Source organism: Cryptomeria japonica, chromosome 11 (assembly GCF_030272615.1).
Source record: "Cryptomeria japonica chromosome 11, Sugi_1.0, whole genome shotgun sequence".
In the NCBI taxonomy this organism is placed as follows: Eukaryota; Viridiplantae; Streptophyta; class Pinopsida; order Cupressales; family Cupressaceae; genus Cryptomeria; species Cryptomeria japonica.
The window spans coordinates 470,857,517-470,882,148 of record NC_081415.1 but is presented as its reverse complement, the minus strand read 5'-3'; the positions used below and the strand labels follow the sequence as shown (position 1 = coordinate 470,882,148).

General features: G+C 35.8%; 1 protein-coding gene across 1 annotated transcript in view; it reads left to right on the top strand.

Moving 5' to 3' along the window:
• The first annotated feature begins 1,400 nt into the window (after window positions 1-1,400).
• Window positions 1,401-24,632, top strand: part of LOC131860249 (uncharacterized) — a 70,702-nt gene continuing 47,470 nt past the window's right edge. The window contains exons 1-2 of the mRNA XM_059214632.1: window positions 1,401-1,511; window positions 1,713-1,832. Coding sequence (XP_059070615.1) covers window positions 1,401-1,511; window positions 1,713-1,832 — 231 coding nt within the window. The remainder of the gene's footprint in view (window positions 1,512-1,712; window positions 1,833-24,632) is intronic.

Genomic DNA, 24,632 nt, shown 5'->3' with positions numbered 1-24,632 from the left:
TACCAAGCAGTTTCTCAATCCAAATCCTGGGTGAAGAGATATTAATGGTCAAAGATGACCAACTGGCTTTGTCGACACTGTGGACCTGATGAAGTCAATGCGCATAAAACTCATGATGTCTTTCTTAAAAATATCAAACGATCTCCGTAGACCCTGAAATATGAGGCATAGGTACCTTGAAGTACATATCAAAACTTGGAATGCTCAATTTGACCAAAAAGCTGACTGGGTGCAAATGGTCTGCTCATGAAAATAGCTACTTTAACTGATGTAGCAATGAAAGTATGGAACACTGAAACAGATGGCTCAAGAAACCCTTTTGAAAACTGATTAAACAGATTGGCAGGAGCTTGAAACTGGAAACATAGCTTTTCATTTATACCAAAAATGGTTGAGAACAAACATTCTAACATGACACTCACTGAGGCAACTTTTACACTTATGCAAAACAAGGCTCCGACTAGAAGCTGAAACAGGGACTTGTCAAACCATACAAACTACAAAGAGATTGAGCTTGCTAAACTGAGCAAATGAATTGCTAGAGACTTGAAATTTTCCATGGAGGCATAATTTTATGCACAGAATTCAATCCACTTTGAATTTCATCATGATGATCAAGAGGGAAAAAGTTATAGGCGCTCAAAGTAGGCTACTTGGTAAAATCTGCATTTGCACCTAAAATGCACTTTCAACTCACCCCTTGAAATGGGTACCTTATAAATTGATCCAAACTGAAATTTGAAAGTTTCAGAACACTTCATTAGCTAAATGAAAGGTGTAGGACACATTTCCCAAGCCTTACCCTTTCAAAATCAACTGGCTCCATTTTACCCTCTCTCTAACTAGGCCATTCAAACTGACTCATTTTATGATCATTTGGAAATGCAGAGAAAAATTTTGAATTGGGCCTCTAAAATTCACTCAAATTTAATGAGTCCCAACAGGTACCCTCTCCTCCACCCAAGAAAACAAGAACACCAAGGCAGAAGCAATAGGTAGTGAGACCACTGGCAAAGAAGTTGACACCCAAGAAAAAGCAAAAAAAGGTTTTACCACCATTGGACAACTTACTAAGTGAGATAATTGATGATGGTAACTTAGCTAATGTTAGAAAATTGTACAATATATTCACTAATGAAGAAAAGGAAAGTATTGAGAATAGCATAATTCTACATCTTGACATATACAAGAAAGTGTTAATAGAAGTTGTAGATGATTTACCAAATGAATTGTACAGGAGGTTAGATGCTAAGAGGATTGCAGTTATGGAGCTAGATAAGAAACTAAAGATTGAAAAATTACTAGCTATACATCTGGTTAACTCTGTAGAGGAAATTGATGAACTAATTAGCGAAGCTAATAGATCAATTTTTGCAAGTGGACACTGGCATGTAAGCCTAATGACTGGTAGAGTCAATAAAATTGCAGAGGAAACAATAGACAAGTGGGACATCTTTTTTGTAGAGAAGGAAAAACAGGAAGAGCTGAACAGCCCTAAGAAAACTTTCAAGGTTTATCAAAAGGACAGAGACAAAGGAAAAGGTAAAGTTGGTGGATTACCAAACATAAAAGTAACTGACAACCTACCACCACCTTTGGTTACTCCACCAGTACAGACTGATAACACACCGGCTACTGAGAATGTGGACACAACACATGAGGACACTAACCCTGAGTCATAAATTTTGTACACTATGAACATTGATACTCAGGAAGTAAACATTGTAGTGGATAATTATAACACAGAGGTAAAGAAAGATATTGCTACTAAGCAATCGACAGAACATATTGAGGTTGAAACACAAACAGGGAAAGCAAAGCAAGCAGAGATAGTGCAGAGAAACCAACTGAGAAACTAGCTGATTCACAGGTACACATTGAGGTAGTGCAACCGGCAATCACTGAGAAACCAAAACCATTGCTAGTAGAAATGCAAACACAAACTCATCTACCAGAGGTCGATACAAGAAAATTGGTTACTCCCACTGGAAGCACTGAGATTGTAAAGGTAGTTGGTCAGACATCTGGTACTTCACTGACCGAATTTAGACCTACTAATGTGACTGAAGTACTTCTGGATTCAATAAAGAAAATAACATATTGTAATGCATTGGCCTATAAAGCGATTGATGACACAATACCCATTCTTAAGATGATTTCACCAAAATGCAATGTAGATAATGTAAATGATTCTTTAAGTCAGTTAGACACATTGTCTAAATATATTGTTGGTAATATACTGACAGTTGATCAAATTAATGAGGAAACATTCAAGGAGAAAATGGAAAAGGAAAAAGGAAAATTCTTTGAGGAAATAATAAACAAATGCATGAAACACATCAATACACTTTTATCGGCACTGAATACAACAATTTTGGAGTATAAGGAACTGTACAGAGATACTTGCAAGACAAATCTGTTAACAGTGGACATTGATAAGGAAATAAGCAAAGTTCAAAAGGAGATAAATGATATAGATGATAATATCATTGGTTCATCTGAACCTATATCAGTTATTGAACAAGAATTTGTTTTATTTGAGGAAAATTTGGAGAAGTTAGAGAAAGAGAAAGAAAGGATCAAGACAAAAGCCAGAGAGCTTAAGCACAAACTCAGTCCTAAATTAGACAACCTTATCTCTCTGAGGAAAGAAATCTTTGAGGCATTAATTCAAGGTCAAAGGTCACCAGAAGAGCATATGCATCATCTCACCAGTACAATCTAGAGAACTGAGGAAACTATGAAGGACAGCAACAGATTTATACAGAGCTTAAACTTGGTATTAGCAGACATATTCCAGATTGTAACCAACCGGTTACAAAGTTCAAGTTGAAAGTTTGCACTCATCTGACAATTTTTGACAACCTTTGTCATTAATGTCAAAGGGGGAGTAGTGGACAAAGAAAAATGGCTATTCAGAGGAGATCATCTGCTCAGGGGGAGCACACATTTTTGGTAACTTTTTGGACTTTATTTTTGGAAACAGATTTTTTGATTTTTATCACGAGTGTTGCCATCAATGCCAAAGGGGGAGATTGTTGACATTCTACACTATAGTAAGAAATGATGGTGTTGTCATTGATGGAAACCTACCAGCAACCTACAGGATGCCACCCGACATTCATCTGGTAAATCACTGGCAAGCACTGGCATCGACAGATACTTCACCGATAGAGGCAAGAATGTATACCGGCACCCTAGCTGATAGGAACAAACTTTTGTTTATTGTATTTAATTGTAAATATCTTTTGTAAAGCCGACATGGCATATTGTAATAGACTCATATATGTATGAGATCTTGTAAATCATTTTGTATGGATGAACATATGATAATAGAAGTGATGAGCGAATATTAAGGCAGATTTTGTATAAGGTTTATGGTTATAGTATGAGCTTAAACCGGTATTGAACCTGGCATAGCAGATGTTGAATTGTAGCAGTACATTATATTGGATTTTCATAATCCATTTGTAATTTAGTGAGACTTCCATTTCGTAGATTGAGCAGTGAGCTCTAGGTAGTTGGCCTTCATGCATGTGCAGGCCCCTATTGTAAGTAATATTTATTCATTGGCCAGTGAGTGAATATTGTGGGTCACAAATCTCACCGAGGTTTTTCCCACACTGGGTATCCTTGTTAAACATCTTGTGTTATGGTGTGTTTTCTATGTTGTCTTTAGTGTTCCTATTTACTACATTAATTCTTGTTTATCGATACATTGTTTTGGAATGCAAAATACTTAATAAGGTTAAATAGATATTGATTCACCCCCCCCCCCCCTCCTAGTATCTTTGGGACTATCATTAATCCTAACAGTTTAGGACAGCACTTTCATTTGCCTCCTTCAAGGATACAGCTTCAGCCCACTTGGTAAAGTAATCAGTAGCTGTCAAGATCCATTTATGCTCAGAACTTGAAGGTGGATTGATGACTCTAATAAAATCAAGACCCAGCTTCATGAATGGTTGTTCAATTTGAACAAGTTGCATGGGTAGAGCTATCATCTTTTGTTTGCCTGCAAATATTACAGAATTCTTACATTTCCTTACCCAAGCATAAGCATCTTTATACAAATCAAGCCAAAAATATTCTACCCTCATGATCTTTAATGTTGTAGTCTGTGGTGCAAAGTGACCACCAACTGGTCCATTATGGAATTCCTCTAATATTCTCTCAATTTGATCTGAATCTATGCATCTTAAGAATACACCATTAAAATATTTTCTAAACAAAATTCCATCCCAAACGATATAAGGGATAGCTTGACATCTATAGTATCTTTGTTTAGCATTGTTCAGGCCTTTAGGACACTCACCAGTCTCAAGAAAATTCATCATTTCTTGCACCCAACTTGTAGGAGGTGTTACTACAACAATTGGCTCATTGTCTTCATGAACTAGGACAGCTTCTTCACTTTCTTGTTTGGTATTTTCATTGTGACAAGCGAGTTGTTCGCATATTCCCTTACCTCTAATCAGCTTTGTTACCTTTATATTGACATCATACTCCATCACTGTCATGATCCAACCAGCTCTTTTGTCATTAAGATCTCTATTCAACAAAAAATCTTTTATACTAGGATGAGCAACCATTAGGTGAATTTTGTTATTTGAAAGCATGTGTCTAAATTTCTTTAGACTTCTAATGACTGCTAATGCGTGTTTCTCAACAAAAGAATAATTTTGTTCGTACCCTTCTAGGCCTTGGCTGAAGAATGCTATTGGCTATTCCAATCCCTCATTATTATGTTGAATCAACATAGCTAAAATAGTATCAAAAGTACCAAAAACATATAATATAAAATCCTTTGCAAAGTCTGGATTAATCAAAGTAGGTGTTGATGCTATGGCAGTCTTAATTTCTTCAAAATTATTCTTAGCCTCTTTGGACCAACTGAAAGTAACATTTTTCTTAAGCATGCTAGTCAATGTCTTCAAAATAAATGCTATATTAGGGATGAATCTCCTTACAAAATTGATTCTGCCTATAAATCTTTGAAGGCCTTTCTTATGTGCAAGTAAAGGTAAAGCTAAAATATCACTTACCCTCTTCGGATCTATGGTTATTCCATGTTTGGAGACAATATAGCCCAACAACTTACTCTCTTGTACGGAAAAAATTCACTTTTGGGGATTTAAAGATATTCCATATTCTCTACACCTTTCAAAAATCTACCTTAAGTGAGAAAAGTGCTCTTCCACATGCTTTGAAAAAATGGTTATGTCATCAAGATAAACCAAAATAAATTTATTTATAAGACCTTGGAAGGCCATATCCATTGCCCTCTGAAAGGTTGCTCCTGCATTAGACAAACCAAAAGGGATTTTCCTATATGCCATTGTTCCCCATTATGTAGTAAAGGTAGTTTTAAATTGGTCATCCTCTTTTACCAGAATTTGATTATAACCAAAATAACCATCAAGTAGTGAAAATCTATCTAAACCTGAAACTACTTGTAAGATTTGTTCCATTGAGGGCAGCGGGTAATGATCTTTTAGAGAAGCTCTCTTAAGATCTCTAATGTCCACAAAGTCTAAGCTCACCATTCTTCTTTCTTATGGGAACCAAATTTGAAACCCAAGATGTATTCTTTATAGAAAAGATGATATTACCTTGGATCAGCTTGTTTAGTTCTGTCTTCATGAGATGCTCAAGCTTTGGATTAAGAGGCCTTTGATTTTGTCTCACAAGCTTGGCATCAACTTCCAACTCTATGGTGTGTTGGGCTAATGCGGGGTTAAAACCCTTCAAATCTTCATATTGCCATGCAAATACATCATTGAACTCTTGACAAAGAAAAACAAATGTTTGTTTCTCATCAGTTGTACATACCTTTCCAAGCTTTAATAACATATCTTTGAAGATCTCAATAGGTTCATAGTGCTCCTCTTTAACTAGCATGCTCCCCTTTTCCTTTCTAACCTAATCATCAATGTTAAAGATTGACTCAAGGGTTACCAATCCATTTGGCAACTTATTAGTTTTCAATTGAAGAATCTGATTTTCATATTGCTTTACAAACTTATGCTAATTACCAGCTGCAAATTCAGCCTCTTCAATAAGAAAATTAATAATTTGTTCATCTGAATCAAAGACTTACCAATTGACACTGTTATCTAAAATTGAAGGCCTAACAACCACTTTGACATATTGTTGTCTTTCAATATTGCTTACCTCATCTAGTATGTCAAATTGAGTACCCAAGGCAGCCAACTTATCTACTTCCTTATTCTGATTTCTAGGCACTAACAGCAGATTGAAAGCATCAAATTCTTCAATTAAGTCCCATATCCTATGCTTATACATTTTAAGGACATTATTTTTAGTCACATTGACACCACTTACTTGATTTACCACTAGCTCACTGTCCCCAAATACATGCAAACACTTTACATTTCTTTTTCTAGCCCATTCCAATCCATGTGCAAGTGACTCATATTCAGCTATATTATTAGTACAACTAAAAGAAAATCTAAAGGATGAAAATTATTTCTTACCTTCAGGAAAGATTAACATAATACCACCACCAGAACCAACCTTGCTCCTCGAGCCATCAAAATAGAGTTGCCATAATTCAGTGTTTTGTTGTTCACCTTGCTGATTGGGCAATTGAATGTCATCCTTTTCAAGATTAGGGACAGCGACACCTTCTTCATGGATCATGTAGACACCTAGCTCTAATTCTTCCATATGCTTGAATGGATCTTCCTCATCATTCTCTACTACCCATTCATCTAATACTACATCAGGTATCCCTTCTATTGGAGTGTTTGGATCTAGGATATCAGGTTGTTCATTAGATTCTTGTATAGACAAATTTGCATTAACAACACTTGGGATGTATGGTTCTATATGATCATTAGCTAACAATTCTAATTTTATGGTCACTTTAGTACCATATCTTGTTCTGAAAAAAAAAGTGTGACCATTTAGAAGATAAATACCCACCCAACTTGGTTGTGAAATCTCTGGACAAACATAAAGCAAAGTAAGGTGGAAGATCTATGATGTAGACATCTTGTGGGATTCAGAAGTTTGGGCATGCATACAATATGAGATCCAAATTTTTAATCACACCTACTATGTTTACTATTGTCCCATCTAACTGGAATACCCCTTTTGAAAGAGGCTCATATGTCAAACCCAGCTTATCAACTATCTTCTTTGGCATGACAAAACTACTTGCACCTGAATCAATCATACAATTATGCACTAGGTGCTGACCTATGATTAAAGTCAGATAAAAAGGAGGGGGTTTAACCTTCTAAGTTTTTTGTTTGCCCTTCTTTTCTTTAGGGACATTGGATAAGACTACTTTGGGTTGCTCATTAGGAAGCTCTTGTGACAAAGAGATGTTAGACAAGGCATTTTTAAGCAAATCTTTTTGCCTTGGTAGAGATAAGGAATCCCACATTGAGACACTGGCATGCGTCTTTTTCAATTGATCTAAAATATTAAATGAGCTTGTACTAACCTTCTTTTGCCCTCTTTTAACATCGGCATCCTCTTGAACTTGTGTTGTTGGTAATTGACCTCTTGGCTGATCCTTGTTGACCACTGGTTGCCCTTTTGGTAGGATTTGTATATTTGGAGTGGGTTGAGGTCTAGGTGATGCTTGTTGGCTTGTAGAAGCCTGATTGATGCCTTTATCAGCTTGTTGTCCTATATCAATGGCTCTCTTTTTGGACCGTGTATTGGTTGCAATAGAAGTGTAGGGCTGATTCTAATCTTGTGGCTGACTTACTCCAGAGAATTCTTCACCTTGCCAATTGACCAACGTAACATTTGGGCCTTGTTCCAAATGAGAAACTTGTTGATCATGAGTTCCATGAGTACTATCTTCTGAGACAACAACATTATTTTGAACCATGAGTGCTTGATGTAGCATACCATTCAAACAAGTGGTCTGATTATGAGTTTGGTTGCAAGGATAACACCAATCATAATTCAATGCCATGTTATTTTGAGCTGGGATGATATCTTTGGATGTGCTGGTAGTGTTGGGATTGTAATGTGTATTGGATCTTTGATTATAATTTCTCCTTTGACCCTAAGGGTCAGCTTGATAAGGAGGCTTGTTCTGCTGATTATTCTGATAAGGGGCTTGATAAGGCTTGGTGTTCTAGTAAACTTGCTTCTCAATATTGGTCATTTTTTTACCAAAGCCTTGGAACATGGTTTTCATTTCATTTTTAAACTCCTGAAACTCTTGATTCAGGAGTGTGACAATATTTGTTTGGGATGCAACTTGATAATTCAATGCTGGTAAAGGTGGGACAATGACTAGAGGAGGCTCTAAAAGAGGTACAATAAGTTGTATTTCTAGAAATATGGGCATTGGGTGCCTAGGGGCTATTTTACCAGCCCGAATTAGGCATTTTTCTGCCCTAATAGCAACATCAAATGCATTTGGTAGAGTATTTGCACCCATAGATTGAATCATGACTGAAATGTCACTATTAAGGGCTCTAAGATAAGATAGAAATGCATGACCAAGAGTAGGCCTTACCATGAGAGGGATTTTTCTCCAAGTCTTCTGGAAACAAAAAATTGAAGTCGGTCATTTGCTCTTGAGGGGGTCCCTTTATGGTACTCAGTTGTTCTAATAGTGACAAATGGTCATATTTGTCCTCAAGCTGTGAATTTAATCTATCACCTAGTTGATCCCAGGTATCAATTGAGTTTATAGGTAGTCCTCTGAACCACTGAAGCACTTTCCCTTTAAATGAGGTAGCCAAGAGTCTAATTTCAACATTCTCTTGTGTGATATGATGTACACCATACAACAAAGTTGTGAGGCCTCACCTCGACTCAGTCTGACATTCAGTGGATTTTATATTTTAGACTATTATGGATACTTTATTTTGATGCATTTTGAGACTTAGAATTTATATGATTTCAGGACTTGGATAACATTGCTATGATTTGATGATTTACTTACATGCTTTATGAGATAGAACACTACATAATTGTTAGATAGGATGATATTTCAATGTTAGATGTCGTTATTGAATTTGCAGGACTTTACTCTGAATATAGAACCATGATGTATGTTTAGTTTATGTGAATTGGGATGAAATTGCTTATGTGAATTTGCTTGATAAAAGATGTATTCAATCTGTGCAGATGAAAATTGTATGCAAGTGATGATGTGCATTGTTATAGTATTGAATTATATTATATTTGGATATTTGGAAGTACTAATGTGTAAATTGAGATGCGCAGGAAATTTACCATGTGACCATGAAAAATTACGAAGAATCAAACCTAGACTTATGTATGTTCGTAAAGCCAGGGTTTGTCTATTTGGAGAGACAACACCCCGTTTGTGTTGTATTTTATTCGTAACTGTATATGCTGCATGAGTGTTAAAGTGTTAATTAAATTTTAATGTGTAAAAACCTCAAGAGACAGTTTCATGTTTTATTTTTGTAAAAGTGTTTTAATTGTGTCACTTGACACGTGTGTATTTAAATTTAATTATTTTGTCTCTTGGAAGGAAAGTGTTTAATTATAGTTTCTTAAATAAATTAATGTGTTGTCATAAATACTTTGGGAATATAATATTTGGAGTGGTCAACTTATGTTTGACCCGAAAATAAACTTCAAAGGGGTTTAAAATGGGTTAAATGAACACCTAGGGGTAGTTTAATAGGGTTTCCTAATGCTCATAAGGTATACCTAGGGGTTAGGGGTAATTTTAGGCAAGTTTCTACTTTATAATGACCTTTTTAACGCTTTAAAAATTGGTTTTTTTGAGTTGAGCGAAAATTGAAAATTGAAGTGAAATAAAATCAAGATTTTTCCTTTTGGGAAGGAGTCTTTTTGCATTTTTGCTTTCTTTCTTCTTTTTGTTTTTTTTTGAGAATCCTGTGAGAACTCAGTGAGAGAGCTTCTTAAGGAAGATTTTTGGGAATAGCAGGGTAATCACCCACTCTCCATTTTTGGAGACAGAAGAAAATTTGGAAGGAAAAATAATGTTATGGGATAGAGAAAATTGAATAAAAAAAAAGATTTGTGGATTGGGTAGCTCTTCTTTAGATATCCTTATAACCTTTGAGCAAATTAAGGTTGGTTTCAATTTTTACTTTTAATGTCTTCTTCTTGTTTATGTCTGGAAGTTGTTGAATAAGAAATCTATATTCTTGAAAGTTTATGTGAGAAATTCTTTTGGTGTTTTGTTTTTTTTTGAATTGATGTGTTTTGGGAGTTTTCTCAAGATCTCTTACTCTTGGGAGAGAAGAGGATCTTGAGGGTGGTAGCAGTGACAGCCCTCGAGTGAGAGACTCTCTTTTGAGAGCGATCACAAGGGATCTTTGTGTGACCCTTGCTGCATGGCCTGTTTGTGCAATGGGGGTCATAAGGAGGGATATAAGGCTAGAATGCCTTTGGGGGGCATAAGGATTAAGGGGTTGAGATTCTTGATATTTTTATTGTGCCATGAGGTGGCTTCTTGTTTATTTCATACTTGCAGTTCTCCTCAGGGTATTTGGTCCACTACCACCCATTGAAAATGTTCATCACCAGAGTGTGGTGTTGTGAAAGCCAAGTTGGGAATGTGTCTGAAAAAAAAAATCTGTATGCAATGCTTTCTATGTGTTTTCCTGTTTGTTACCCGTCTAGGAATTGGTTCTCCGAGCTCGGGGGTGGCTACCAGTTAGCCTAGGTTGGGAGGTGAGCACTCCATGGTCATATTTGTGTTTTCTATTATGCAGGAAATTCAGAGGAAAGAGAATAGGAATCATGAGAGGGATTCAGAAGATTGTTATTGAAGATACTTGAATTTCAATTGCAGATGTTTATTTATAGTTGTTAAAGATATATGCCTCATTCATAAGAAAAAAAGAAGCAAGTTGTAATTTGTGAAAGTAGACTTGAAGTCTTACTATTGTGACTATTCAGAGAAAACAATTCTGTAGAATTGGTAGAATATCTTAGAGATGTTTTAAAAAAGAAAAGCTTGTTATTTCTACTTCTGGTTTATTTGAAAAAGAAAAGTTAATTTGTGTTGCTTGCAAAAGCTTCTTGAATTTTGGAAGAAAATAAAAGAATTGTTTTCATTTAGATTCTACCTATATTTTTACTTGAGGCAAATAGAAGTTTATTATTGTTGAAAGATTTTTATGTATTTTTAATAAAAAAGTAGTTTTATGTAAATATTAGATTAGAGGAGAAAAATCAATGAAAAAAAAATTCCTTTTATTCTAGAGAAGAATATTTTGTATCTTTTTAAAAGAATTTTAATTTGTATTGTAGTTAGCAATGATTTTAAAAGCTTATTGGTTTTATATAAATATATATATATATATAAATATATATATATATATAAATATATATATATATATAAATATATATATATATATAAATATATATATATATATAAATATATATATATATATAAATATATATATATATATAAATATATATATATATATAAATATATATATATATATAAATATATATATATATATAAATATATATATATATATATATACTTATAAATCTGATTTATCTTTATGTGTTTTCCCTTTATTAAATTAGCTTAAAAATTTTGCATGTAAATTCTTCTTTTTAAAAAAAAATTAATATGTATTTTTTATTGGAATAAATTTCATCTTTTAAGTTATGTAAATATCAAAATATATATATATATATATATATATATATATATATATATATATATATATTTATATATTATATTTAAAAAAAAAAAATTAAAAAAAAATTAAACTTTGGGTCCCCGCGGACTCCACTGTGGTACGCACAGTGGACGACCACGCGGCGCCCACTGTGTGCACACACAGTGGAGCCGCTCGCGGCTCCCACTGTGTGGGCACACAGTGGTGCCGCGGCGCCCACTGTGCGCTCACATAGTGGCGCACGCACGGCCAGGCCTGCCTTCCTCCTCCGTGACCTACGATATCATGTTTTTTCATGGCCGCCAAGGGCTTCGGCCCAGCGAAAAAAAATATTACTGTTTTAAAAAAAATTGGATTAAACCCTAGCTCAAAAGGGGCTAGGGCAGTTTAGCTTTTAAATAAAAAAATAAATATGTTATTTGGTTTAGAAAATGTTTATATAAGAAATCAGAACCCAAATTAGGGTTGGGCAACATTATGAAATAATATTTAGGAAGATGTAATGGTTTTTAAATTTTGAATTAAAATATTGTCATTTTTGCCAAATATATAATATATATATATAAATATCCATATATATATATATGGGTATATATATATATATGAATTTTTGAGTATTTTAAATAAGTAATTAAATTATAAATATATAAATATATGCATATACAAATATGTATATATGTATATATATTTATATAATCCTGATTTTAATGTTGGGACAAATTATGAAGAGGAATTTAAAGAAAAGATTTGAAAAGACTATATAGTCATATTGGAGGATAAATTAAATATCTTTCCTATTTCCTTCAGTTTAAATAATTTAATAAGACTATTGACTAAGTATCTCTTGGAGATAGAATTTAACTAGTAGGTTTTCCGCAATTAAAATTTAACGATTAATCGATGCTTAGTTCGTTTCAGAATTAGCTCGAGTTTAATAATAAAAATTTTGTTAACGTTTGTCACAAGAGTGAACTTGTTAATTAAAATAGTATCTTTTAAAAAAAAAAATTTGTTCCGTTTTGCCCTAAATTTTGGGCATGACAAAAGCTACATCCCTTATATGTTTTATGGGAGTGTTATGATCTTCTCCTGTAAAAAAAGGTAGGATTTTTAATGCTGCTACAGGAATATCATCATAATGAGTAAAATTCAAAGGGTTGTCTTGATTGAAAGGTACAAAAGGCTAAGCTCTTGGTAGAGTCGTTGGGATAACAGGTGGATTTACTTGTGGATTCTGGGTAATAGATGGCTGAATTGGAGTAGTTGCAAAAAGAGGATTTATGCAGGAGGCAAAATTAGGCTGAGAATTAGGTAGAGGAGAAGAATTAGACAGGAGATCGGAATCTAGAATTTCTTGAAAAACTTCAACTGAAGAACTTTTAGAAACTCAACTGCTGATTTTGTTGCTTTCTCTATCTTTTTTGTTATCCTTGACCTTCTCTATGATGGTGGTAGCTCAATATGATCAACCAGATCCTCACTTTGTCTTGTTTGATACTATCTTGTATGCTACAAAATGTCACTAGATCTGCATAGAAACCAAGAAAATGAGTCGCCAGGTATGAAAATTGTTGCGTCTGAAGGTTGGAATTGCTGCTCCTCACACCAAAAGTAGAAAGAGTGAATATTTGTTAAACTGGGATAGTTCAAACATGTCCCATCAGGCATGCCAAACACTATTGTCACTCAAATTGCACACGTAGTGCACAAGATGAAAGCTCAAGGAACTTGGTAACACATGGGATAATCTCAGGCCTGTGGGTTGCCTATAGTGAGAATTAACCTCCAGATGAAGGGTTGGTTCCCTATGAAAAACTCTAAATCTTTACCAAGAAAAGGGATAGGAAAACTTAAATGAAATAATAAAGAAATTACAAATACTACATGAAGGTGAAGCATCAATAAGATATCTCAAAATGATAGAGATACAATCCTAAAAACACCAATCTGCACAAATAGACTTCTGGTTCATAACACATAAATATTTCATGTAAAGGATTTAAACTTCAAGAAATTGAAAGGAAAGAAAACTTTCACAATTAACCCAATGAGCCAATTTATCACAATGCACAACTTGTAACTTACAAATGAGACAGAAAATTCAAAGGCTATCTAGACAATAACACAATAAACTAACTCTCAATCAAGGATAAGAAAATGAACTGTAAAGACATAAGGCATAAGCTGGTAATTTTTTATTCAGAATTATGTCATAAAATTGCATATGATCTACAAGAATGTATTCTCTACTAAAACCAACCAGAGAATCATCAAGAACTAGTGAAGAAAGATAAAGCGTTTTCACTTTATACAAAAACCTTCCAAAAGGTAGAGGAAAGATAACTCTAGAATGACTGAAGATGAACTCCCATTGAAAATATCTCCTCTAAAAACTGATCTTCTCATAGAAATAAAAAGCCACCAAAAAGGCTCAAAATCATGAGAAAAAACTCATGCAATTCAATTCAAACTCTTAGTCAACTAAAATTTGATCTATATGGCACTAAAAATCAATCCTTATCACCTCAAGATCATGAGAAAGACTCATGTAGACTTTCTCTGAGCTGGGTAACCAGACCTCAAACTACCTGATGGTTTTTTCTTCTCATTTTGTATGGATCCCTGGACACTACTTTGCCTACCACTACTTTCGGCTTTTGACTATAACTACCATTGCTTTCTTCATCAGGTCATCGGGTTAGCACTGAAACACTTATTCTGATGACCGATGATAGGCTCCATTTCGCCTGCTTTTCTATCGGGCCCACCACATGTCACTTCCTAGTTGGTTCGGGAGTTCCTTCCCTGCCATCTTAGCACGGCCTAGACTCACTACCAGAATGAAGCTCTTCCATCCAATCAACCTTAATCTGCATTCTTTATTTCTTCCTCTAAATTGCTTCCTTAGCGGGCCCCACTACTTGGTCGCCAAGTCCTGGTGAATAAACACCGCGCATCTTCATCATGTGGTATAGCGATCACCGCTAGATCTTCAGGAACCTACTTCCTTTTTGCCTTTCCTTGTTTGATCTCTTTTATCTTGTTTCTCTCTTCATCCTGGGCCCACGGGAAATGAGTGATGATAATGAACTTTGGACCATTAAACCACTTTAAATCGGTGAACTTTGAACCATTGAACCACTTTAAATCAGTGAACTTTGAACCATTGAACCACTTTGAACTGTTGAAACACTTTAAATCCATTCAAAGTTCAAGTTCAAAGTTGACCTAGAAAATATATACATCCACTCGTCTGTAGCCTTTTGACACGTGTCAGCCTCTGATTTTCTCATGGGTCCACTTTGTCTTCCATCTGGACCGCCATCTGGACTGGACCCACCTTGTCGCCAACTAGGCGAGCAACTTTTCCTTGTGGCTTAGCAACCACCATCGGATCTGTACGATCACCGTTGGATGTGATCAATCTGTTTGATCTTTACTCTTGGTCTGCCTTGGTTCTTCATCTTCCCTCTACCATGTGGTGGATTCTTTTTCTCTCTAAGCCCACCTAGATGGCCACTTGGATGGCCACCTCTACTTCCAAGTCATCAGTCACCAAGTCACAGGAAATAACTATTGAGCACCTTCATCATGCGGTATAGCGACGACCATTGATCTTCCCTCAAACTGCTCAATCTTTAATCTCTTATTCGCTCACATTTCCTTTGCCTTTTCCACATGTGCTTAGTCACCAAGTTGCTATGATAACTAGCGAGCTTCTTTCTATATCAGTATAGCAATGGCCCTTAGATCCTTTAGATTGTCATTGATCTTTCCTGAACTTTCTCGACCTTTAACCCCAACTAACCTTCTCTCTTGTGATGCATGTCAACATGTATCACCCCCTGATTGGTTCCAGAGATCCGTCTAGGCACCACATGTGTGCCACATCATTAGTCCCCACTCATCTTGCTCTGTCAGATCTCTTCTTTTGGCCAAACTACTCTCTCGGTGAACCATTTACTAGTCTCATCAAGCCTAAGGTTTCATCAATATTATTATGTTGATGAAACTGAGCCTTTAGTGAAACTCTTTCGGAACTCATTGCAGCCAAGATCTACTCAATGTCGTCCATTCATGTCATGTCACCAGCCACTGAAGCTGCACATGTTTTCCATGTATCTTTGGTCTTATACCCTCTGCTCTGCCACATCATCAGTCACCAAGTCGCGATGATATCCGATGTGCATCTTACCATCATGACATAGTAACAGCCGTTGGATCACCGCGATCTGCCCTCAAACTACTCGACCTTTAACCTCTTCTCACCTGTCGGTCACAAAATTAAGATGTCTTGAGATGTGCACGCATGCAGGGTCCACTAGGTGACGAGACACTTCTTGTCAAAAGCTCGTAAGCTTTGACACTATAGTTATATGTGACTTTAGCTTTAAATAAAAAAATGCTCCTCCCCGCGACCAATGTGGGATAAATGTTCTTCTTGCCTAACAACTGAAAATGCTGGAAGTTCTCTAGCCCTTTAAAACCCTCTTTGGTGCCCAAGTAAAAATTTTACACAGGCCGATTGTATTTTCTCTGAGCTTCTTTTGGGCTTTCATCAGCTACGCAGGGGATTCGGCGATACACTTGCCAACATAAATTTTCTTGAAGGTTTTAATAGGCCAAGCTATTTCATTTGCAATGGAGCATAAATATCTCTATGGTCTACAACATTCTGAGCTCAACCCTCATGGGAGCCACATTTTAACCCACATGTTGTCTTACTTTCCTGTATCTGCACATGAAGCAAACATGCTAGACAAAAACAATGCATTTCTCCCTAGTTCAAGATTTGATCTTTTCAAAATGAATGAATGCAAGGCTTCATTAGGGCACTAATTTTGGCATGTGCAAAATTTGGTAACACCAACTTAAGAAGGAGACTATATTGGAGATACTTTCTTTGATAGAGTGGTACCAAGCAAAAAGAGGAGAAAGACTCATCGAGATAACATACATCATCGGGGAGCTGTATTCTGAGTCATCTTGATACCCGATGAGGGAGTCGAGCATGAAGAGATCACATCGAAAAAATCTATGCCGATAGATCAAAGTAACCTGATAATGAGAGTAAAGTGGGATTGAGATAAAAGACTCATCGGGGTAACTTACATTACCAGAGAAGCATTTTCAAAGTTGTGTCGAGGCCCGATGGGCAGAATGCCATAGAGGGCAGATCTATCGAGGAAACTATAACCATTGGAAGCAAGGAATATATGCTATGCCAACGCCCGATGAAGAAATAAGGAAAATTTATACTAATCAAAAGGAAAGTTAGATGTCATGGGACCATCAAATAAAATATTAAGTGATTCATTCCAAAGCCCGATGGAGTGATTTGAGGGATAAACAGAAGGAGGTTTCATCGGAGAAACATACCCCAATCTAACATAAAGCAAAGTTGACTTAGAAAGGAAAGGTGATCCATCAGGATAAGCCAAGCCTTGAGGAAGAAAGAAAAATGGCTGGGGAGAGATCTGATGGACTGATCGGAGTGACCTATGCCAATCAGAAAGACAAAAAGGTAATTGAAGGAATGCAAAATGCGAGTGGCACCAAGTAATTGAATTATCGGGTAGGGTTACATTGATTAGCCATTGGAATATCTAATATGATGGCCATTATTTAATACTCGAGATTGGGTGGATTGAATCCACATGAAGCAAATCTGATGAGTTTATGATTGTTATAGACTCTAGTCATTGCTTATCTAGCATAAAGAAAGAGTTTTCATGCCATAATTATTCACAGTGTTTTCAGCCATCAACATTGAAGTTGTAGACAAGAAGCATAGGTAATTTGAAAGTTCAAGCATTTAACCATGGAGGCTTTTGGTTCACAAGGGAAAAGGAAAGACATAGAGATTTCAGACACAGTCTGCTAAATCAAAAAGATGAAGTCTATAGAGGGTGTGCAAAAGCAATAATTGAACCAAGACATGATTGACCAAATGGAGTCATCTGGTGCTAAGTCGAGGATGTCTAAAACCTATTTGCCACCCAAGGATAAATTGGAGGACAAATACAAAGGGGTTGGAGATATCTAGACAACCATAAGGGCCACAAATTATTTCTATATCACTACCTGAGGTAGAACAAGGAGATGCCATTGTCGAACCCTTGGATGATAAATTTGGGCAGACTGGTGGTCCCAAATGTTTTTCTGAATCTCAGATTATTGGAATTGCTTACTAGGAAGTAAAACAAAGAAAAAAGATGCATTCAATTCCCCAATGGGGATCTATTCATCTGGATATCTGTTGGGTCTATTTAGGAGGTTTTTGGTACATCTTATGAGCCATACATGCCCCTATCCTTTACAAACCTAGAAGAAAAGTATACCCAAATGGACACTCCTCACACAATGTGGAAGTTGGCAATTCATAAGAAGGAGAAAGGATGACTCATAGAGTAGGATGGTCCTCCTTTCGAAATTACTTTGTTCCGACAATACTTGCAATACACATACTAGGCATGCGGCCAGGTCTGCAGGGAAGAAGTACCTGATGTCAAAAAGATAGGCCCATTGGTGTTGGCTGCAAATATTCAAATGCACGAGCCAAGTCTGTTTGATTATGTGACTTACTTAGCAAAGAAGCTACATGAAAGGTTCTTGAGTTTTCAAATGAAACCTAACCCTACTTTTAAATTTTACTCATTGCTAATGCATATGGTTTTGTTTCATGGGCAGATGAAAGGTTTGTGGCAAGAGGAATTAAGGGTGACTCCCAGGAAAAAAGATGGATAGGACCAACCAGTTCAATTATGGGTATCCCTGTGGGACTCGAGGTTTGCCAAATCACATTATGTGTTGTTTGAAGAATATTTTGTTAAACCTTTGTATAGATTGTTTGGAGTAGAATGTGATGGGTCTATCTCACCTAAGATTAAGAGATTCCTGAGACCCCATGCTTTTGGAGACACTAGGGTCAGCCACAATTGGGGTGACTGGTTTGTATGTCAGAATTTCACCTTTTTCAGGGTTTATGGTTTTGAGGGTGTTCCATATATGTTGCCTACATTAGTTCCTGACAGGATTGCCTATTTAGAGATTGTTAGGCAGCTTAGTATGTCAAATGCAAAGCATTTGGGTGGTGCACACAAGAAGGTATTTATTCCTGTAACTTTGCATTTTGGAGACTTCACCATTGTATCTACCAAGGCTTATGAGATGATAGAAAAGAAGCTAGTAGATGAGTATAATTTGTATGGATACGAGGCTCAGAAAAATTATGATCCAGAGGGGTATATCCACTACTACAGGAAGAGCCAAAATCTGGGAGAGTATTTGCATATACCCATGGAGGGTGAAGATTTCTTTAGAAATAAGGAATGAGATGAGGTTGCTGCACTCTTAGAGGAATTAAACCAAAAATTAGAAGAGTGAAAGCAGAGGCTTCAGAAACTAAGAGAAGGAGATTTAGAGAGTGGGTTTGATGGGAATGCAACTGTATCAACCCTTTGTGTACCTGGATTAGAAGAAGTAGCAGAAAGCCATGAGCAAATCATGGTGAGAATATATGACAATGCAGATGTAAGACTTGAACAACATGCAACTTTTATTGCAAATGAGGTATTTGTGCAGTCTAAAGAGTTCAAGTCATTTGTCTACCATTACAAAGGGAAAAATTAAGGGAGAACATACCAAATGTTATCCCAAAAAATAAAGCAAAGATGCTTAAAAAAATAAAAGAAGACATTGATGCAGAAGTGGCCACAATGACACCACGGAGAGGGAGACAACTTCTCAGTGAGGTAGGCATCATTTTGTTCCCAGGATGGGACTTAAGTGCCTCTTTTATCTTTGATAGCTTGTTGCATTCTGACAGAAAGGATGTAAAATTGGACACACTGGGTGTTGATGATATCTTCATTGGATCAAGGTATGATCCAAATGAAGAGGAAATGTTGCTTTGGGCCCTATAACCTCCAAATAAGAGACCCAAGATCATAGATGTACATAAGGTATTTGGGCACATGATGAAGCTGAAAGTGGGAGAGGTTAATCCAATTATCACCGCATATTTGGGGATTGACATTGCAAAATTGAATAAGGCCCAAATGCAGTGGGTGGTAAAAGAGGGTCAAAAATCTAAGAATTTATATGAAGACCTATTGAGAATTCATGGTCATGAAGTACCATAGATAGCTTATACTAGTGTTCAATGGAAGAAGAAATATGAAGACTATATGAAGGAAAACATTAAGTTAAAGAGGCAAATCAAGACTGCTAGGGTAGATGTTGCTTGTGTTTTGTTAACTAATAGGTTTGAACATTTATTGGAAGTTCTTAGAGAATTGTGGACAAACTGTCAGAAGACCCAGGATAATATGGCTTCTCATATAAGAACTTTGAACAGGTTGAAGGCATTGTTGAAAGAGAAGAGTGTCGATGAGAAAATGGTTGAGAAGATCTAGAGTAGGTTGAACAAGCATAAGGCATTTGGTGTAGACATTAAGTAGGAATTTAAAGATTGCAAAGATATTGTTAGGTATGGTGTATCAAATATTGTGGATGATGCAGAGCAGTTAAAGGACAAAGGGATTTGGATTGCAGAATGCTCGAATGTACTTAACACATCCCTTAATGTTGCCCAATAAGATGTTTTAGATATGAAGGAGACAGGTGAGTAGATGGAGAGATTGGTTACCATGGAAATCGTTGTCAGAGATATTGTATTCAACACCAGCACTCACAAGGAAAACAAGTATTTGGAGCACATACCAAAGTGTGATACAATACTGAACGGCCAGAACTAATTTTTTATTATATTTTGTGTCTAGTAGTTAAGCAGTTATATGTTAGGTTTTAGTTAAGTTTAGTTTAGCAGGATGAAAAGGTGTGTACTTTCATTAAAATCCTTTGGCTCACATATATGTAGTAAGTCATTTTTGTATCATGAACATAGATAATTCTATTGTTGGATGGGTTGCAAGTGTTATGTTTTAGAAAGGTCTAATAGGAATGAGGAGTTTATTTTGTGCTAACTGAATGTATTGGAGTATTTGTAAGTGCAATTTTTGTGTACATTCTTATTCCAGAAGTTAATATACAAGATTTCATGTTTTTATCTTCAGATCATTATGTGTAATTTTGTGTTTCATGGAATCATATGTCCTCTTGATAAATCTTTTAGATTTGTTGTGATGTGCCATCACATGATGTTGTTTTGAATGTAAAATTGGGTTTTTATTGTTCATACAACACATAATGAAACCTTCACAGTGATGGTCTTATAATTGTCTCTTGAGTTGATAGTGATTCTTGTCCACAAAGTTATTCATTAACTGTCAGATAAAGGCACTAGTATGTTATTAATCTTTGTTGAATAAGTTTGTATGCATTAGGTCCTTGTCAAAGAAACAAATCTTCTAATTTCTATAAGTACTGCTCTTTTTCATAATGGCTTAAAGTCCTAACAATAATCTTTTACATAACATAACTATATTCACACTTATTTTATCATTTTTAAAGGCATTAAATAAAAAGAACTTCTATTAGCATAGTTGCAGGAAAACCTTTTTCAATCCCTGCATTTGCTAATTCCCATAGTTTAAATTCACTCAAAATAGACCTCTTTTGTGCTTGAGAGTGTAAGGTATAACCACCTGGGTTTAGTGGAGCCTAAAGTGAAAAGGGATTTGGTCTTTGACCATCCCTGTTTGTTGGCCAAGGTTGATTGGATCAACTAAGGATTAGGAAAGTCTTTGGTTTTCCAATATGTAGTTTTGGTAACCAACAAGACTGATGACTCATCTCTCTCTAGATATTGTCAACCTAGCAAAAATCTTATGTTACCCACTCAACAGAACCAACATCAGCATATATGAATCTTCCTACAACCTAATATCAACAAAATATTAGTTCTTTATCCAATAAACCTTATCAATTCTATCAATTGATCTCATATAATCTATTCTATCATATCTTATACAGGATGTATCTTTCGTGGAACCCGACATTCTGATCAAGTCTTACACAGGATATATCATTCTTGAAACTAGACACTTTGATCATCTTTGTCTTATACAAGAGGTGTCATTCCTGAAACTAGACTAAATCTCAATCTTATCAAACTAATCAATCTTGTCGAATTTAATCAAGCTTTGTCAATCATCACATCAAGAATAGCATCATCATGATTTAAGAACTCGCACTTTCATCAACCACGGTTGCAGAAATCAAATCATTTCTAATTGGGAAATCAATTTCACAAAAAATCAAACACTCCAACAGTCAATTATCTCAATTGATCTCCCGAGGGGGCATAATCATACCACAATTTATCAATCAATGTCTGGGGCATCCTATCGAACCATTATCATCATCAAAATGAGATTATTCTTTGAATCAGTGTGTCATCACACCTCGTTTAAAAGATGGGCAAAATGTATACACCTAAAAATGGTCTGAAGATAATTAATTGAATAAGAAATTGTTTAATTAGTCTCCCTTCCTAATTTAATTGAATTCATTAGCAATTTGATTAAATTCTCCCATTCATCTACTTATTAATAAATCTAAGGATTTATTTAATAGGTTCATTTCAATAGTCCCTTTTGATTAATTAATTCAAATTAATTAATCCCCTCCCCCATTTAATTCATTTCTTCTAATCCCCTAATTAATTAAAACAAATAAATTTATGAGTTGTTGAAAATTAATTAGTCGTTTCCTATTATTTCAATTTTTAAATTCAAATTACCCGCATGTCTCCTAACCTCCTATGGTGTGGTTACTCTCCCCTTGAGACACATGGAACTTTAGCCACATGTCTCCTCTCTTGGACACTTTCCCTCTTATGAGAAAGGCTCCTTGACACTTGTCACCATAGAGATGACAAGTGTCCCTCCCTCCAACCTCTTCTCCAACCTCTTTCAATTTCACCCTTGATATCTTGAGACTCAATCTTGACTATTGATTCCTGCCACCTCACCCATGGCCTTGGAAATCCTATAAATATCCCCCATTTTAGAGCACAAAGGATCTGATCTCATATCAATTTAGGCATTGTTACTATAGGCATATCTATTTTAGCATATCATTTGAGCATTGTTATTATAGGCAATTGCATCTTAGATCTAGTATAGTTTTATCATTTTCTAGCATAATTGTTGAATCATGTAGCTTAATCAATCTCTTTTTTAGTTTAATTGAATCATCATCATAGCTTAATTAGACTCTTAGATAAATATACCATAATCAATCTCATCTATCTTGCATATCATTATCATTTCAAATCCCTCATCTAGGTGTAGTCAAGTCACTGGGATTGCTTATCCAGATCTTAGAGAAAATCCACACTCGCATCTCTTAGGAGGTGATAGGTCGCTTTGTCATGGCTTATCTTTCATTTTATTTTAATTTGATAACCATTCTTGTAATGATATATTGAGTGTTTGTGTTGCAGCTATAGGTACCCTACTTCACACTCACAACACTTAGAAATCAAACATGTTTCTTCAGCAGTAATTCTTCTCCTAGTCATCACACCTTTGTTTTTATCGCCAATAATTTGTTTCTCTAAATGATTTAATCTTACATAAGCTCCAATATGGTTTGATTATGAAATTGTCTTATTCATGATACTCACGTTCATATTCAGTAAGTTAGTTTTAATCTGGTGATTCAATGTTGTCCTGTTTGCTTGGAAGCCTGGCTTGTGGTTTCGGCAAGGGTTTCACTGGTAGAGATTTTGATGAAGATCTTTGATGATATGCATAAGTGGTGTTGGTGCAACTTTTGGTGGAGATTCAGGATGTTGTTGGTGATCATGTTTGAGACTTGCTAGATGGAGATCATTGCTTTAGCGTGTGGACCTATATTGGGTCTCAGTTAATCTAGGTTATGGAATGGCTTAATGTAACATGTGGATTGGACCTCTCGATGTGTTTTTGGGATGTCTTATGTGTTGGATATTATTTGTTTGGTATAAAGCTGACATGTTTTGTAGTTATGTATTTGGTTTATTGTCTGGTTGTCGACCTGATTGTTTATGGTCGAGCGTTTGTATATATATGATGTAAGATCTTATTGTAGATCATGATAGGTATAAGGTCAGGGAATGGATATGGATATGTAATGTGCAAATAATGTAATATCATTTAGGCAGAGGATTTGGTCGATCAATAGAGATCAAATTGGGTTTATGTAAGAGGATTTAGTCCTCTGGTATTGAGCTTAACCAGAACTGTACTCAGGCATAGGAGATGCTATCTTTGCAGTTCAAACACTTCTTCTAGATTGTAGTCTATATTTCTATGTAGTCAGTGAGACTCCTTTTGTTATGAGCAATGCACTCTAGGCTATTGGCCTTCTTGCAAGTGTAGGCCTTGTTGGATTGTTGGCATTGATGAAACCGGTCAATCTAGAAAACCGGTATATGTGATAAGGGTTGTCATTGATGTCCAACACTTACCAATGAAGACACTAACCAGTGAAGTGGTATAGGTAAAGTGGTGTTGCTTTTTAGTAAGCAATAGTGAATGGAAACAACATTGATATTGAATGATCAAAGGTTACTTCAACTCAAGGTAACATACATTAAGTCAACCGATCTATCATTCAAGAAGATCGATCACTTTGGTGGTGGTAAAGTTACAAAAGGTGACTCAGGCAAGAAAACTTGTTTGCTCCAACCAACCGGTAACTCACTGGAAAATAGGGGAGAGACATGATGCTAGCACAACAAACCGAAATTCAAAGAATGAACTGGTAAAGTAAGAAGTATAATTACATACCGGTACACAGGTATGATGGAAGACAGGCGATCACCATAAATCTCCGAATAGTGATCGGCTATTTAGTTGCGGTAGCAAAGAATGAGTTGGTAAGCTTGTGTCTACGCCAAGTCATTTGTTGGTAAAGATAACTTTTAGTTATCATGTAGTCAATCATGATTACATCTGGATTCTATAGTTCGCATTTAATTGATTGAACTTGACTCAAAAGTTTCTATCCTTGGAAGATGCGGTGGCAGAATTGGTTGAACAC